This window comes from Alligator mississippiensis, chromosome 4, assembly GCF_030867095.1.
Source record: "Alligator mississippiensis isolate rAllMis1 chromosome 4, rAllMis1, whole genome shotgun sequence".
NCBI classification, from domain to species: domain Eukaryota; kingdom Metazoa; phylum Chordata; order Crocodylia; family Alligatoridae; genus Alligator; species Alligator mississippiensis.
This window is the reverse complement of record NC_081827.1, coordinates 165,118,774-165,137,079: the sequence shown is the minus strand read 5'-3', so window position 1 is coordinate 165,137,079 and position 18,306 is coordinate 165,118,774. Positions and strand designations below refer to the sequence as shown.

The 18,306-nt window shown below is 39.5% G+C and overlaps 1 protein-coding gene across 3 annotated transcripts in view; it reads right to left on the bottom strand.

Annotated features, from left to right (window-relative positions):
• IKZF3 (IKAROS family zinc finger 3) overlaps positions 1-16,523 on the bottom strand; it is a 64,608-nt gene extending 48,085 nt beyond the window's left edge. The window contains exons 1-3 of one of the 3 annotated variants that reach the window (XM_019482527.2): positions 16,172-16,523; positions 3,444-3,497; positions 2,122-2,232 (exon numbers count right to left, since the gene is read on the bottom strand). In XM_019482527.2, coding sequence (XP_019338072.1) covers positions 2,122-2,232; positions 3,444-3,497; positions 16,172-16,178 — 172 coding nt within the window. In that variant the 5' untranslated portion in view covers positions 16,179-16,523. The remainder of the gene's footprint in view (positions 1-2,121; positions 2,233-3,443; positions 3,498-16,171) is intronic. The other 2 variants (XM_019482525.2, XM_014603581.3) reach the window with 2 other exon arrangements.
• Between the last annotated feature and the right edge of the window lie 1,783 nt (positions 16,524-18,306).

Here is an 18,306-nt window from a genome sequence, read left to right as displayed (position 1 = left end):
ATTGGGAGAGATTCAGAAAGATTCAGAGATTCAGACAGAGACGCTTTAAATGTTTTTTCTACATACCTCTAGGTAGCAGGGGCTCATGAGTGCTGTGATGCTGGGGTGCATGGAGTGTCTCACAGAAGCATGGGGGGCTCCCCAGCATGCTCAGCAGCAGACCCAGAAGTGGACCAGAAGCACTTCCAGTCCACTTCTGGGTCTGCCAAGGAGCGCAGGGAGGCCCCCCTGCATACCCTCAGCTCAGTGACTGGTGCCTTCTGGGTCTGGGGGGAGCACCTGGGGTCCCCCTGTGGCTGATCAAGCTGGGGGCACAGGGGTTCCCCCCACATGGTCCCCAGCAATCCCGGAAGTGGACCGGAAATACTTAGGGTCCACTTCCGGGTTTGCTGGCAAGCATGTGGAGGGCCCCCCAGTACTCCTGTGGGACGCTCCATGTGCCCCAGTATTGCAGCATTTACAAGCCATGCCTGCTACCTCAAGGTATGTAGAAAAAACTTTTAAAGCTGTATCTATGTCCGAATAAGCATTGAATCTTCAAATTCGGATTCAGCTAAATCAAATCAGTGACAGAGACCCGAATCAACGAAATCGAATCACTGTTCCCGATTCAGGCCAAATCTGAATCAAATAGGGCTCGCTTCGCACACCCCTGCTGCACAGCAGTGTATTAGCATGGTTTTTGCCCAGCACACTACTGTGCAGTGTTATTAGGCTACCACCATTATGCACACTAAGCTGCTCACGTACATGTGCCTACTGTGCACAATATTTTGAGATTTAGAAAGGTTGCATTTCCCTTAGAGTTTGTAATAATCTATTCTTTCTTTAGCGAACTTCATCGTAGTAATCCAAGCTGATACAGTTAGTTTAGTAATATTGATGTACAGTGTCCTCTTAGCACATCTGACTTTTTATATACAAACTACTTTTTCCCAAAACATTCCAGTGCATGATTTTCAATAATAAAATCTCACCTTTGTGTGAATGATTCCACACTATGTTACCAAAAAAATCAGGTAAGTCAATCATACATTTCATTATCTGAAACTTTGGGCATGTCTACACCTGCAGTAAGTGCCAAAATTAGAACCAATTAAGTTTAGTACTTGTAATATGAGGTACTAACTTAATGCACTGTAACTGGCACTACTACACAGTAGCACAGGCACACTTCTTTTCCATGATGCTAATGTGCAGTAGACTAACTTTACTGCACATTAGCAGGGCTTTTGCCGTGATGTACTAATGCACAGTAGAATTAATCTATTGCGCTTCTAGCGTCTTGTGTAGATGTGCCCTCTATGACATAAAACTCCCTGTCTTATCAGTATTTATTATTTACTTCATGTATATAATATATTTGGTTGTGTAAACATCAAACATGTTTGATTGTGATCAAAACATATTATGGGCATGTCTACACGAGATGCTAGAAGTGCATTAGACTAACCCTACTGCACATTAGCACATCATAGTGAAAGCACCTGTGCTACTGCACAGTAGCACCGATTACAACGCATGAAGTTAGTATCTGTTAAAACAGGTACTAAACTTAATGCACTGTAATTACTTAATGCACCCTAATGACTGCGAGTCCCATAGTGAATTACTGAATTTTATAAATTACTAACGAATTGCTCATCAAGCATGACAGGGGGGCGGCGGGGATGAAGCGCCACATACCACCACTCTGCACTGCCACCACCTTCTGGGAGCTGGGGGAGGGCAGGGGGGGAGCTTGCACACGGTGGCTGCTGCCACCAACTACCGGCCTGTGCTGCCACTGCTAAATAATAAATTAAATCTATATGACACCATTTATTAAATGCAAATAGTATTTATCTGAGAATGAACCTAATTGTATATGTTGCACGAATGTATGTAAGTGCACTGTGTACAATCTCTGCATGGAATTGGTTAATGGAAAATTTCAGTAGTTCTTCTGTTTTGCATATTACCTGAAGAATATCTGGTAAAGTGTTGAAAGCTCAAACTCATCTTTCTAGTTTTATACAGGATGTAGGCAAAATGGGCCTCTGATCTATATGGAAGCTTCAAATAACTAAATTCAAGAAGGAAATCTTGAACTCAGTTTTCATTACATGGTCCTCAATTTACCTCCTGCTTCTTCATTAGGTTGACTATGCTCCTTCATGTCTTCCCCTTTATCCATATTTTCCACATCCCGGGATTTGTTTGAATTACAGTCTGTCAATACTTCCTGTCCTTCTGAAGAAAGGGAAATGTTAAAGAATCAGCCATTAATTGCTGTTATTTAAGAGCATTTTTCATGTGATTATCTCAATACACTTTGCAAACTTTAAATAATTATCAAAAGTTTAATATTAGTACCCTTATTAGTGATGGGTGCCATTGCAACATAGCTGAAATGATTTGCTTTAAGTCACACACTGAGGCAATGGCAGATCTGGGAATAAGTCCCACTTTGCTAAAACAACAACCAAACACCTATGCCAAAAATATACACCCATAAGTATACACGTATAATTCTTTTGTTCAGATATAATTTATTTAGGTATCCCAATGCTCCTGCTGAGACTTAAATATGGAGGTTCCTGGCTAGGGAGTGCTGCCCCTATGCTTAGGGTTAGATGGATTGCCATATTTGGGATTAGGAAGGAATGTTACCCCATGCTTAGGTTGGTGGAAACTGTTGGGAAAGTGCGGGGGTTGCCTTTCCCTGTAGTGAAGGAAGTGGCTCTCTTCTTTGGATCCCTCAAATATATTTTAAATAGCCTTTATAGCAGCAGGACATTGGACACTGTTGTCCCCCTGCCTTACCTGTGGCAGGTTAGGGTGTTATGCCTTGTGTCAGGGCTGGCTGTGTAGTTGTACTAATAGATTAGACAATGGATTAGAGGATGGTTTGGATAAGGATGATCCTGCCTCCAGCAGGGTTTTGGACTAAATGACCTCTGAAGGTTCCTTCCAGCCCTACTTTTCTATGATCTTATGAATTATTCTGGTGCTTTTTTTGAGTCAGGATGAAACAGGTATGAATGTGTACTTGATATATCATAATTATATAGAAATATGGCAAGGCCTTCATAATGCACCCTACTGACTGGGAGTCCCATAGTGAATTACTGAATTAGAAAGTAAGTAAGCAAGAACTTTGAAGAAAGCATAAAAAAAATCATCACAAAATGCAGTAGGTCCATCTGAGATGCCATTTTCCAAGATGCAGAGCATTCTTGTCCAAATGCAGAAAAGAAATTAAACACATGCTTACATTGAACAATGTGAGTAGCCTCATTGAAGTCAGTGGGACTTGTGCATCTAAGGCAATTAGATGCTTTTGAAAAAAAAAATCAAACTCTTAAGCATCAACAATTAGCTACTTGACTGTTTATAATTATGGCAAGAAGGCCAGTGAAAATCTGTTTCAAATTAATATATGTAAGGGAGGAAGAGAGTACCTGTAGCCATTTGCAGTTCCTGAGAATTACTTAGGTCCATACCTGACTGTGTATCTGAAAAAGACATAAAAAAAAGCAGTGTCAGTTTTTTACATTTTTTTAAATCATTCACATTTTATCAAAATTGTAATTTTATAACACATTGGCAATAAGCTGAACAGCAAAACTTACAGATCAAAACTCCAAAAGAGTCACCAAAATTATTTTTATCAAGTGGAATTTCTAAAATTCTACAGATTCCTTTTCTGTAGCTTGACCATTGTTACCTGTCCAAACCAGCTGCATCCCTCTTTCTGTAGTCTGATTATTCAAGAGTCAATTAGCCAAAGTTTTTCATCAAAAATGTCATCTTGTGCTTTGTGAATTCAGCTTAATGAAAGTAGTTATGTATGGTAGGGTTTTCTACAAGTTTGAGTGCTAAATACTTGTGAATTCCTTTAATAACAAAGAAAAAGCCAATACTGATTTTGCTACATCATTTGGTTTCAAGAGACTGCATCTACATGTGTATTTAACTGCAGAGAAGACTAATTAGGTGCAGAGTTGTGTCACCATCCACACGCCTGATGCTATTAGGCTGCAGTAAACTGATTAACACTGTCGTAATGATTAACTGATTAACTTGCCCTCAGAATAGCCAGTTCAAACCCAGACATAGTAGGGCTTACAGAAACGTGGTGGGACTGGGCAGTTAGCATTAGGGGCTATAGGCTCTACAGGTGGGATAAAGAAGGAAGGAAGGGAGTGAGGTGTGGTGCCCTATGTCCTCTGCCAGCAAAATGGGGTCAGAGGAGGAGCAAGCTGAAGTGCTCTGGGTCAAGATACAAGGGGGTCATGGGGAGAGGGATTTAATGGTGGGGGTCTACTACAGACCCCCCAACCAAGGGGAGGAGCTGGACTGGGAATTTTCGGGCCAGCTTGCAGAGGCACTTAAGGCAAGGGATGTCGTTGTCATGGGCGATCTAAATTACCCGGACATCTGCTGGGAGGAGCAGTCAGCCAGGTCGGACCATTCCAGGAGGTTCCTGGCTGAGATACAGGACCTCCACTTAACCCAGGAGGTGCACAGTCCCACCAGAGGAAATGCCCTGTTGGACCTGGTCCTGGCCACAAGCGATGATCTGGTAAGGGGGTTCCAGGTCCTTGACCACCTGGGTGATAGTGATCATCACTTGCTGGAATTCATCATCCAGCGCAGGGTGTCAAGGGCCTGCAGCAAGGCGGTAGCCCTAGACTTCAAGAGGGCCAACTTCAACGAGTTGAGGAGATTGGTGGGAGAGGCGCTGGGGTTCTCAAGGGCAGGGGAACTCAGTGCCCAAGATGCGTGGTCATTCCTTAAGGAGACGATACTCCGGGCCCAAGGGGTGACGATCCCAACAAGAAGCAAGGGGGGCAAGAGTGCCCAAAAGCCTTCCTGGCTCACCAAGGACATCTGGGAATGTCTGGTTGCCAAAAAGGCGGCGTACACCCGGTGGAAGGGGGGGGCGATCTCCAAAGAAGAGTACACCTCCACTGCTCGGGCCTGTAGCGGGGCTGTTAGGAAAGCTAAGGCGGACATAGAGCTAGGACTAGCGTCCAAGATCAAGGATAATAAGAAGTCCTTTTTCAAATATATAGGGAGGATGAAGAAGGCACCAGGAAATGTGGGGCCCCTGCAAGATGCGCTGGACAATCTGGTGGTTGCGCCAGAGGAGAAAGCAGACCTCTTTAACAAATGCTTCACCTCCGCTTTCTTGTGCAGGGACCAGGACTCCCCCACCGTGTTTCAAGACGGACTAGAGGGGAACGCCTCAAGACCTAAGGCTGAGGAGGACCGGGTTAGAGTGCTTCTGGAGGGGTTGGACATGTTCAAGTCAGCAGGTCCAGATGCTCTCCACCCCAGGGTGTTGAGGGAGCTAGCAGGGGTTATTTCTGGGCCCTTGGCACGGCTTTAGGAGCGCTCGTGGTGCTCGGGCTAGGTGCAAGATGATTGGAAGATAGCCAATGTGGTCCCCATCTTTAAGAAAGGGAGGAGGGAGGACCTGGGCAACTATAGGCCCGTCAGTCTTACCTCAATCCTGGGGAAACTCTTTGAGAAGATCATCAAGGAGCACATCTGTGATGGGCCGGCATCGGGGATGATGCTCAAGGGCAACCAGCACGGTTTCATTAGGGGCAGGTCATGTCAGACCAACCTGATTGCCTTTTATGATCAGGTCACAAAAGCATTGGATGCAGGTGTCGCCGTGGATGTAGTCTTTCTGGACTTCAGCAAGGCCTTTGACACTATCGACCACCCCATCCTCATTAAAAAACTAGGCGACTGTGGCATCGATGCTTACACAGTCAGATGGATTGCAAATTGGCTGAAGGGTCATACTCAGAGTGTGGTAGTGGATGGGTCATATTCAACCTGGGGGGAAGTGGGCAGTGGAGTCCCCCAGGGCTCGGTCCTTGGGCCTGCACTGTTCAATTTCTTTATCAGCGATTTGGATGACGGGGTGAAAAGCAACCTGTTCAAATTTGCTGATGATACCAAAATTTGGGGTGAGGTGGGCATGCTAGTAGGGAGGGAAAGACTGCAGAAAAGACCTGGATAGGTTGCAAGGGTGGGCTAACTAAAACAGGATGTGTTTCAATACTGACAAGTGCAGGGTGCTGTACTTGGGCAGGAGTAACCAGCAGCACACTTATAAGATGGGAAACTCCCTTCTTGAGAGCACGGAGGCAGAAAGGGATCTTGGAGTCATCACTGACTCCAAGATGAACATGGGCCGACAATGCAAGGTCACAGTCGGCAGGGCTAACCGGACCCTATCGTGCATCCACAGGTGCATCTTAAGTAGGGCCAAGGAGGTGATCCTCCCCCTCTGTGTGACACTGGTCAGGCCACAGCTGGAATACTGTGTCCAGTTCTGGGCACTCCACTTCAAGAGGGATGTGGACAACATTGAGAGGGTCCAGAGGAGGGCCACCTGCATGATCTGGGGACAGCAGGGCAGACGCAACAATGAGAGGCTACGGGACCTGAACCTGTTCAGCCTTCACAAGAGAAGGCTGAGGGGGGACCTGGTGACCGTCTATAAACTCACTAGCGGGGACCAGGAGGGCTTGGGGGAGACCTTGTTTCCCCTAGTGCCCCCCTGGGATAACAAGGAATAACGGCCACAAGTTGTTGGAGAGTAGGTTTAGATTAGACATCCATAGGAACTACTTCACAGTTAGGGTGGCTAGGATCTGGAACCAACTTCCAAGGGAAGTGGCGCTGGCTCTGACCCTGGGGGTCTTTAAGAAGCGGCTCGATGCCTACCTGGCTGGGGTCATTTGAGCCCAGCTTTCCTCCTGCCCAGGCAGGGGGTCAGACTTGAAGATCTACAAGGTCCCTTCCGACCCTACTTCTATGATTCTATGATTCTTATGGTGGGGTAAGTAACTGTGATCAAATGCACATGTGGATGCTGACCACAGGCATAGATTGTGTCCAGTCAGCCAGGAGCCAAACTCCTGCATCCCCGCCTACCCACATGGCTCCGCGCTTTCATCACCCTCATGTCCCAGCCAGCCCCTCTGCCACCAGCCAGAACCTGGGGCTGACCTCCTGTTCCCCCTGACATCCCAGGTCTAGTCTGCCCTGGATCAAATTGCTGCTGTCCCAGGCATACATGCAAATACTATGCCAAGGAGTAGTTTACTTCAGCTCAAACTGCTCTGGAGTTTATTGCTTTGTATTAATTGTATGTGTAGACACACTCAAACGGGAATTGATGCACATGAATAAACTCTAGAGCTTATTCCTCCAGAGTTTATTGCTCCCAGGCACACCATTTGAATGTGCACCTGGGAGTGCAGCACACTGAGCTGGGTTGGAGCAGCCTCAGCTGACAGAGGGCCCAGAGGGATCAGCCTGCCAACCTAGGACTGTTCTCCTCAGCTCAATGTGCTGCAGAGGGGCTGGCTGGGGCATGAGCATGCTTCAGTGCAGGGCTAGCCAGCAGGCACCCCTTGCACTGAAGCACCCTCATGACCCAGCCAGCTACGGCAGCACCTACATGTGTGCTGCTGCAGAGTTAAAAACTCCACAGCAGGACAGTACTTGTAAATACAAGTACTATCCTGCTTCAGAGTTATTTAATTTACTCCAGCCTAGTAGGGAAGCACATGTAAACATGCAATGTTTACTGCGCAGCCACTTAGTCTGCTCTTCAGTAAACATCTCATGTTTACACCCTGGGCATGTTCCACCGAGATGCCCAAGGTGGAACAAACTAATCCTTATATCTGAATTCTGACAGAGAGATTGGTAAAGAATTTTAAAAAATTTTAGCTTCATATTTAAGAACCTATACATGTGGCCAGATTTCCAAAACCACTGAACACACATTGAAGTCAATGGGTGCTACTTGCAAGCCCTAATTATCTGCCTAAATGTGGAGCCTAACCTTAGGCATTGACTTTGAAAATCCTAGCCTAGATAGATTAATATAATAATATAATATAATATAATATAATATAATATAATATAATATAATATAATAGTTGTCAAATGCCTGTGCTGTCATGACAACCCACAATATTTTGCTGACATTATATTGATCTTTTCTTTTTTGTATATTCTTTTATGTCTTTATCCTCTATTTTGCATATCAGAACATTTTATGTTGTCTTCATACATAATAAAACAACAGCTCTAGAGCTCATAAAACTTATTCCTAACAGTTACATAACAAAAATACACATGTAGTGGCAGTGAGGTGTTAACCACTACTGACATTTACCCCCTAATTATCTATCTTTACTAATGTCATTTATGGAACATTTTTGTGGTCTCTGTAACATCAGGATATAAAACTTGAGTAACTAACAAGAAAAAAAAAGTGCCTAGCACCACATGAGGTTATCCTAAAAAATCTATGTGATTGTGTCCCTGGCTGATATAGCCAAAAAGATAAAAGAAAAAAAAGCCTCTTAAAGACAAAGAGGCACACAAAACCTGCCTCTTAAAGACATTAAAAACTTTGGATTTTTTTCTCTCCTAAATGCATGTTAACCTCTCATTGCTCAAATATTGGTATAAGTAATCTTGTATGTTTTTAGTTTCTTTAAATCACTAAATGGCAGAAATTAGCAAAAAAATGGAGGAGAATTAACAAAAGCAGCCAGTGGGTGCATCTATATGAGACACTAAATATTCAGTAGACTAACTCTTTTGTGCATTAGACCATCATGGCAAAAGCTGTGCTATTGGGCTAATGTGCAGTAGAATTCGTCTACTACGCACTAGCATCACTAAAAAGGTGTGCGCTGTTGCTACTGCGCAGTAGCACCAGTTACTGCTCATTCAGTTAGTACAAGTGCTAAACTTCATGTGCAGTAACTATAGCACATTGATGCATTTGTAGATGTCCCTAGTGTCAGCCAATCTCTTCTACCATTTAAGTTAATGGGAATTATGCCACTAACTTCAATAGCATATAAGCCACATGGTCTGCTCATGAGAATTTAACCCTAGAATTAAACCAGAATTTTCCTCTTCTCTCAGAAAGATAGCACTTCCATAATCTGTGTTAACAAAAGATTTTAAAATGCTTTACAAACATTAAATATTTCAATTCCCTGTAAAGTGGCTAATTGTCATTATGCACAGTTTACAGGTGGGAGAATTTAAATATAGAAAAAAGTTAAGTGATCTGTCCAAGACCATACAGAAAGTCAGTCTAAAAGTCAAACAGCCCAAGAAGTACTGATCCTTAATCCTGACCATAACTGTTCTTCCCCTCTTTTTTCACCCTTCTTAAGGTTTCATGAATTCCCTATATAAGTACTAGAGCGGACACAGCCATGAAAACAAAAGATGTTATAATAAAATTCTTAAACACAAAAAGTAATCTCCATCTCAATAACATCCCTTCTTTTATCTCCTATGAACAGTCACATCTCTGTAATCTAATATTCTAAAAGCCTGATCATGTGTATATATAGTGCGACAGTACTCTGAAAAAAAAATGCTGCGCACTGCAGAAAAAGGCCTTCCAAATGTCTGAGGCTGTAATTTAGGAAAGAACTTAAGCATGTCCTTAACAACTTTTCTACATGAGAAAAATTATCTGAAATGGGCCTGAATGAAAAGGAAAGCATCTTCTTTATTGGAAGAGGGTTTGAATTATTTTTTAGAAAATAATGTTTTATTCTAAAACATCCGAGTTAAAATCTTATACTTTAGAACTAAACATAAAAAGAGTTGTCCTGGAAGTACTTCACTGTATGAGAGTTGGAGCAGTGACAGTCAAGGAACTATGTGAGATGGAAAGTTTTTAGTGAAAACCTTTTATTGAACCAGGTTTTCAACCTGTGGTCCGTGGACCCCTGGGGGTCCACACACTATATCTAAGGGGTCCATGCAAGTTTACTATCATCAATCAAAAATATGTGAATTCCCACAATTAAAATCCAAAGGGGTCCTCACTGTCCTTTGAAATTTCCAAAGGGGTCCACACTTCAATTCAAAAGTCTTTAGGGGGCTGCAAATGAAAAAAAAAGGTTGAAAACCACCGGCTTAGAGAGATGTTAGCTAAGGTTTCAGGGCACAAAGTTCCCTTCTTCAGGTCCCTGAGAAGAGAATGTCCCTGAAGAAGGGCACCTTGTCCAAAAGCTTGTCCCCCATCTCCCCTAACTATACAGTTAGTTCAATAAAGATATCATGAAAAATAAAGCACTTTGCTTCATTGTATGAGACACTATTTGCATTGGTTTTCTGCCATCTTAAGTACTTATACATGATGTCCTGTTGACATCAAAGACTTTCAAAGAAGACATCTTCCAAAGAACAACCATTAGGGAGAGTTCATGGAAAGTGGTACTGAAGGCAAATAACCACTTGCTATGCTGATCATCAGTTGTTTAAACAGGCTAAATAGTTTACTTCCATAAAACTTAAATAGTTGCCAATAAGACAATAACATGAAGGGAAACTATATGTGAATTGCTTGTTCATGCACAGAATTTTTACAAAATAACTTTCTCCAAACGTATTGCCCTGAGTTTCTACTCCCTGGCTTTAATTTGATTCTAATTCTTTCATAGCTGCAGAGATTAAAAACATGTTGTCTTAAATAAAATGAAATTGTATTCTTAGTTCTTGATGGGCCTCAAAAGGAATGAGGCAAGAGTTGTTAATTATTATGTTTGTAGAGCACCTACCACACTGAAGCCCAAACTATTTGAGACCATTAGTACGATAGCAATATAAATAAGACTTTTTATCAATACTGAAAAAATCCCCCAGATTTACAATGTAGGTCACAGAAATATGAAATGTTGTGTTTTCTATACTGCAAAACAATCATCTCTAATTCTGATTTTCACAAGTATGAACAGTACAGATTATCTTCTTTGCAGGTCTTCTGCATTTTTTATTACAGACCCTTAAAAAATATATATATACATATTTTGACCAAAAGTGGGTGAATGTATCAGCAGACAAAAATAATCAATCTATTATCTAAAACAGGCTGCTCTTAATGCAAACTGTGTAATATATTTTTCCAATAACTTTTTTTGCAGTAACTTGTGATCCTAAATTTCGCTTGGAATGTTGTCAAAAAGGAATCATTGGGCAGCATTATTTTTATGTATCATTAAACTCTATCAAATCCAAATGAAAAAATCCAGCCTTCATAAACATCATGTGAATTTATGATTCTTTATGGGAGAAATTCCACTGACCTGTAGGTCTTTCTTTGATTTTCTTTACCCTTTTCAGAAGCTGGAAATGATGCAAATTCTTCAAATATTCTCACTTAGCAATGAGTTTACCTAATTACTCTATATATGTATATACGTGGCTAATTTTCCAATTATGTAAATAGTCTCTACCAAAATTTCATTGTAACAATAAATTAAGGAAGGTGAATTTCCATTTTCATCTCATAAACTCTTTCAGAGAAACCTATTTTACCTGAAACCATCAACGGTGGAAATAAAAACAAATTACGAATTCTAACCACAGCAAGAATTTGTTTTTTTGAAACTTAAATTTTTATTTTAAAGTCACCCTAACACTTATAGGAAAGGTGTTAAAAAGCTCAGCAAAAATAAAAATGTAGGTAGAAAAGGTAGGAGTACTTTGGTTTATTCAACATATATGTTTTTCATTATTTATTTTATATTAGAAGTAAACTGATTATATTAAGTCACATCCTAAGCAAAGACAAAAAGTTAGATACAAAACGGCTTACAATAAAAACTTAACTTAAAAAGCAAGGATTTCCTTAGTTAAGGCATTCAATCCCTCTCTTACCTTCTTATGTCTAAATATATAGGCTTAAAATAGTGTATCAACCAACATCAACTGCAATACTTATTGGAAACTGCCAACTGATAATAACTATGTAAATTAATTTGTTGTGTACTGATATTTAAAAGGACTCAAAACTTTTTAACTGAACAAATAACTTATGTACCACAGTTTATTTCCCATTACATTATATTTTTATTTCATTCTTCCAGCAACAGGAGGCCAAGCAGTTAAGACATCCACTGTAATCCAAAAGAGTGAATTTGAGTCTTGCTCCAGAGTCATTCTGAAGGCTACCCACAGTTGACCCAGCTGTAAACAGGTACCTGGTTGTTCAGACTGGATTCTCAAAGGTGGGTGGATGTGATGCTAGCCACATGATTCTCTTGTGTGCTATTGGTTACAAAATCTGGCATGCCTTCTATGTGATAGCTTGATGAACACTAGGTTTTGGACAGGACAAACTTGACTTAGTATCAAGAAGACTTAAGGGAGGTGAAAAGGACTTTTTGTACAGGGGGCCAAGCAAGCTGGATAAAAGAGTGTAAAGCTTCTGCACTGGCCAAACCCCCAGAGCTCAATATACAGTGTTTAAATCAGGGCATGTTGTAAGTATGGCTGCTCTATGCTCTCCGTGTCCAACAGTTCAAAAAGCAAAGTTACAGTTGCCCTAAGACTGTTTTAAATTAAGGCTGATCTACATCTACACACACTTTCTACCACTAAATAGGCTTAGAAATCAATATATTTAAAGTAGTACAATCTTCCCAGTGTAGGCACAGTAATTCCACATAAAGGTGTTAGTTACTACCATTATATGCACCTTTATGTGGTGTTCAGTAAACTATATCGCTCTAAGCATCTCTTTATAGTAGAACTTTGTCCACCCTAGGGAGCTGTAATATATAAACTATAATGTTTCCTAAACCACTAGAGACACTGTAGTTCAAAGTCTGTATAAACCAGCCCTTGCAATCTAAGCTCTTTAATGGTGGGACTTCCTCTAAACATACACAATGTTCAGCACAACAGGATTCTAGTCATCACTGGGCCTTGAAGCAATGAAGTATTATAAATACCATAAATAATAATAATGACAGTGTGTAATTATGTTTTTCCCCACTCAATAATACCATACTCTTCATAAACTTTTCAGGCCTCTATATCCTTCAATCTGTACTTTGTTTCCATATAGCATTAGTCTTCCTTAAAGACTTAAGGCTCCAATATTCTCTAAGTATTTTCTTGGACCACTTTTTTCAGTAAAACATTTGAGTCAAATCCTTCTCTGTGCCATGCAGTGTGCTAGGAGGGAAAAGTATGAGAACCTCTTATGTTGTATGCCAAGAATAAGACAATATCTCTACCCAGTGCTCAGCACAAAGAGAAAGCCCATTTACATACCCATAGCAGGGCCTTCTAAACCTCAAGGGATGTGATCTGTTGGATAGGATGCTTACAGAATATTTAGCTGTGAATAGTATATGTTGTATATGGCACACAGTGTTCATTTACAAAGCAGAAGTAAAGTGCAGCTGGTTGCAAGACCAACCCTTAAGCATTTTGACCTTTTTGCCAGTGATAACATTTGTCAAATAATATTCAAATAACTTACTAAATGAATAATGTGACATTTTAATATACCTGTATGTATATTTTATTCTACTATTTGGCCAGTTTTTAGAACTGACTGAATGTGTGAATAAATTACTCAATAGGTTGTCATTTTTTCCAAATATAATATGTATATAAAACATTATCCCATGTTTCTAGTCAGCAAAAATGCAGGGGTGTATCTGGCATTATTATGACCTCTTCTCTCTGCCATCATCAGTCAAGGGTTGAATTTCCTTTTTTCTTTTTTACCAGTTATACTTCCCGGTGTAATAGCAATTTAACACACCAAGTTGCAAACCTTTTCAGTTCCTGAAGCCAATAAACTTTGCTATTGCTGCATATAGTTAACATTATTTACTCACTCTTTATCAGGCAAAAGAAAACACTAAAGTGGAAAAAAAAAATAGTCTAGGCCTTGATCCTGCAATCAGACCCATACAGTATACCCCAGTGATTCTCAACCAGGATACGCTGGCACCATGCGATGTTGTGAGATTCTTTTAAGGGTGTCACACAATATTTAGCACTGTTAAATGGGCAAACACCTACACAATTCAAAACATAAACCCAGAGATTTCTAATAGGAATCCATGGTTTTGTTCTTTGAGTTCTTTACAACGAGCTGCTTTATTATTTTTCTGTAGCCAAAACGTGTGAAAGTTTAGAGCTGGAATTTTCAGAGAGGTGTCTTGAGTCTAAAAAAGTTGAGAATTCATAGTGTGACCCTTGAATCCAATGAGAATTCCATATGTAATCATGGTCTTTGTTACAAGCTGAATGGAAACTCTTTTGCCAATAGATTCCATCTTCAAAATTAGTTCACAAATCCCAATAGATTCTAGCTTCAAAAGTATGCAATACTAATAACATGAGAAAAACCATGTAGTTTTCAGGTAGACGGGCCTTATTCAGCATTTCAAATCTCAATAGCTTTCCAAAGAAAGCATTTGGGCTTATTTAATCTTTTATTAAAAAAAAAAAGACCTTTTCACTTTCTAGATTACATCAATGTCCTTAATAATGTATTTCTCATAATCTCAGAGAGATGCTGCTACTGTATTCAATTTTTGTTCCAATTTTTTAAGCATTCTTTTTTTATTATTCTCTTTTTTAGTTGAGGCATTTAAGATTGCAGATTTCTAAAATAAATAAATACTATGGGCCTATAAATAACCTGGCTCTTTAACACTCTGTTAATCTTATGTACTGTAAAGTATGTTAAACTGGACATACCATGGCAGAAAACATAAATTTTATGTAAATGGGGATAATATTTTGGTTTTTATTTTTTAAATAGATAAATATATCTCCTATACTTTCTAGATGAAGAAATTTACCTCATTAAATATATGGAATATATTTACTAACTCAGTCTATACATGCCAATGCAATACAGATAAATATGGTAATCAACACGATCAAAGTCTGTTGTCATGTTTCCAGTCAACTGTGAGATCTGATGAAATAACGACTATAGAATTTGGGCCTAATAAATATAAACATTAGACCCAATCCGAAACTGTCAGTCCTGCAAATATACTTTACTTATGTGAGTAATCTCTTCAAGTTCAGTCAGATTACCTGTTCTTTTCTAAAACAGGAAAGACGGAAGAATGACGCCATTAATATCAAAGGCAAAGCTCACACTGATTTCAACGGAACCATGCTTTTCCCCCAATAAATGTAAAAATAGGGCCATAAAAGTAAATGTTACAGTTATTGAATACAGAGATAATAAAATATAATTGAATTTTACAAACATTGCTTTTCAAAATGCAGTAAATGTTAGTTTACTTCAAATATGTCAAATGAACAGGGTGCTGTATGCCATATAAGACTCACCCACAGAATGAAAAATTGAATTACCACTAGCAAGAGTCTTTTTAATTACAAGAGATCTTAAATACAAAAAAAGTGATTTTGAAAATATTCTTTATATTTCATAGAGGTGGAAGCATGCTCATTTCTTTATCAGAGACCAACATTTGTGTCAGCCCAAAAGAGCTCTCATTTTCCACACAAAAATATACTTTAGCTCCAACCTGATTAACTGAAGAGACTGAAACTGCTGCTTGCAAATACACAAATTGAGATGAGACAAATTCTTTTAAAGTATTTTTCACAACTACCAACTGTGGCAATCTGAAGTGAGTCAGGCTGTATTTAAATGATGGGGTATTACTGAAACACACATTTCAAAATCCTTCATCAGCAGAGGGGTAGACATTTTAAAAACCGAAATTGACTTTATCCTAAAGCACCGGTGTCTCCTCCAAGGGACGGGCAGGTTCAACTGTCAGACTTTTTAAAAGACGTTTAAAAACAATGTATTGAAAATCTAACCTTCTAAAACTGTAAAGTGAGCAAGAACACACGGGGTTCTTGCCAAGGTTGTTAAAAACAATATGAAACAATGTATATTGCCTGTCTTTAAACACTGGCTACGCTGTAACCCAAATTAACCCGCAACTTGTTTTTAACGGGCTCTGAAAGTTAGGTGCACTTTTTATAAGCACAAAGAAACCAGCACGCCCAACTCTAGAATATGAGCAGTAGATATATTGTAAACTTTGCTTTAACGTACTTTTACTGTTTCTGAAATTAAACGTAAAAAGAGGCTCAATCGTTTCCTGTTTAATTGCAAAACGTGATTAGATTCCTCCTCTTTGGCTTCCAATCTGGCTGCAGAAAAAGCAGCACAGATGGAAAAATTCAATAAACTGAAAGGACAGTAGCGATTTATAAATTAAGAATGCATTTAAAACAACTAAAACAGAAGGATCAGGATTCCCTGAACAGTAGCTCTACTCCCTTTTTTGAAAGGGGAGTCCCTTCTCACCTTCCATACTGCTGCAGCTAATTCCTCTTGAGCTCCCTGCTCCACGTGCTTGTCCAGGGCTCTGGGATTGTCAAGTGCAGCAGGCGGGAGATTCCCAGCCACTGGGGCTTCCGTTCTGGATAGGAGACTGTGACATCAGGCATTTAAAGGGACAGGAACTCATTGTGTGTGTGATTAGAGCGGCGCCGGGTGGTGGTTTGAAGATTTGGTGCAAAATAGTAGTCTCAGCAACCCCCTTAAGATCCTGTGTGCTCTATTTCAGCCTCTTAGACGGAAATGTTACATATTAGACGTAGCATGTGTTTAATCATCTTATGAATGAATTACCAATACATTCGTTCCATAAGATTAAAATCTACTTAATTTTAGAAACCCAAGCAATGTCACCTGTACAATTAAAATCCGCTACCCACAAGTTCTCCACAAAGGGAGGACATTGGGTGTGTGTGTGTGTGTGGGCTGTGCTTTTCAGAGTGAAACTTTAAAAGAGGTGCATTTTGAGGGGAGGTGAAGTGTTGAGTAAGTGACAAATGTTATTATGATTTTTAAAAGGTTCAGGGAATAGGGTCTTATTTGACTCAACTCTTTGAGCTCCTACTGCAGTAAGTAGCAAATCATTCAGGCTGTTTAAAATGCAGTGTTATTTGTATTTTTTTTTCTTAGTTCCTGGTGATGTGGGCCTGAGAATTTATTTTTGTGCACAACATTATGACTCAAGCAGTTGTTCTTTTAGCGAAGAAATGGCAATGTGTATTCCAAGGAGTTCCATAATGTGCCTTTGGTAAACCCTCAACTTCATAAAAAGATGTAGTCTGCAGATACTACAGCCTGTAGCATGAATCTCCCATCTTGACTCAAGAGTATTGTCTTCAAAGACTAGGTCTTTACCTTACAAATAAGACACAGGTGTAATGTGTGTAATTTCATGGAACTTACCATTGTAGCCCTTCATTTTAAGGTGAGGTTTGATCACTCCTGTGATCTGGATGATCTTATGGGCCCATAATCTATTAAAAAATTTTCCAATTAAAAAAAGTGGTTATAATATTCAGAGCACCTTCCATCTTTTAAGTCCTTTACAAATAGTAATATCCATAGTAGCTCTAAAAAGCCATTTATTGCTGTTTAGTTTGGGTCACTCAGGGAACAGTAGCTAAGTAGCACTCAGGGAACAGTAGCTCTGACCTACTGCTGTTAAGAATTTAACAGCAGTAGGTCAGAACTACCTTGCGTTGGTAGGTTTGTGATTATTTTTTTACTAGTTTTTTACTATAAGCCTTTGCTTGAATTAGTGTTACTTACACTTGATATGAAAGACTATTTTCTTTTTGAGTTTAATATCCTTTGTGTTATTAATATCCTTTAATAACTTACCCTGATATAAATTACACATCGTGTAAATATGTTAACATGTTCTTTCAAAAACTTGCATCAACACTGCTTTCTTTGGAACCCCGAGGTCAGCCTTGCAGGGTAAACTCTGTGAGCCTGAGACAACACTAGACTTCTTTTTTACATTTTCATCTTAATAATCATTATTATGTTTTTAGTGATCATTATCTGTTTTTAGAACAAAACTAAATTGTTCAAAAAAGTTAAAATGACCAAGTAGTCTATGAAAAGCCAGTAAGGATTAACTCTATTAAGAACTTTTCTAAGTAAAGTTAAATAATCTTTTTCTACACTGTAACAACATTATACTCTGAAAGAGCATCCACTACACACATTGTGAGAAAATAAGCACAGGAATTCAAAACACAGTCTTTCATTTGTAAAATAAAAAAGTTTTGTCATTTGTTTAGCTCAGAATTATTTACCAGTAAATGACTTCATAATATAATAGCCTACATATTGACAAAGCCTACATGACAAATCCATGTGTCAGCAACCACCTCCAGCACAAGAACAACCCATCTTATTGCATGGTTTGACAAATATTTTGTATATGCAGCTTTCAAGTTCTGGTAAACCAAAGATCGTATAAAGAGACTCTAAGTAAAGGGAAAAAATGAATACTTTTGGCTGAAGGCTGCATGACAATTTTTGGTATGGAATATATGATCTGGGTATATGACTGAGTTTTATTTTTTTAATTTTGTTGTGTTCTTTAGGATTAACAACGTGTTCTTTTAAAG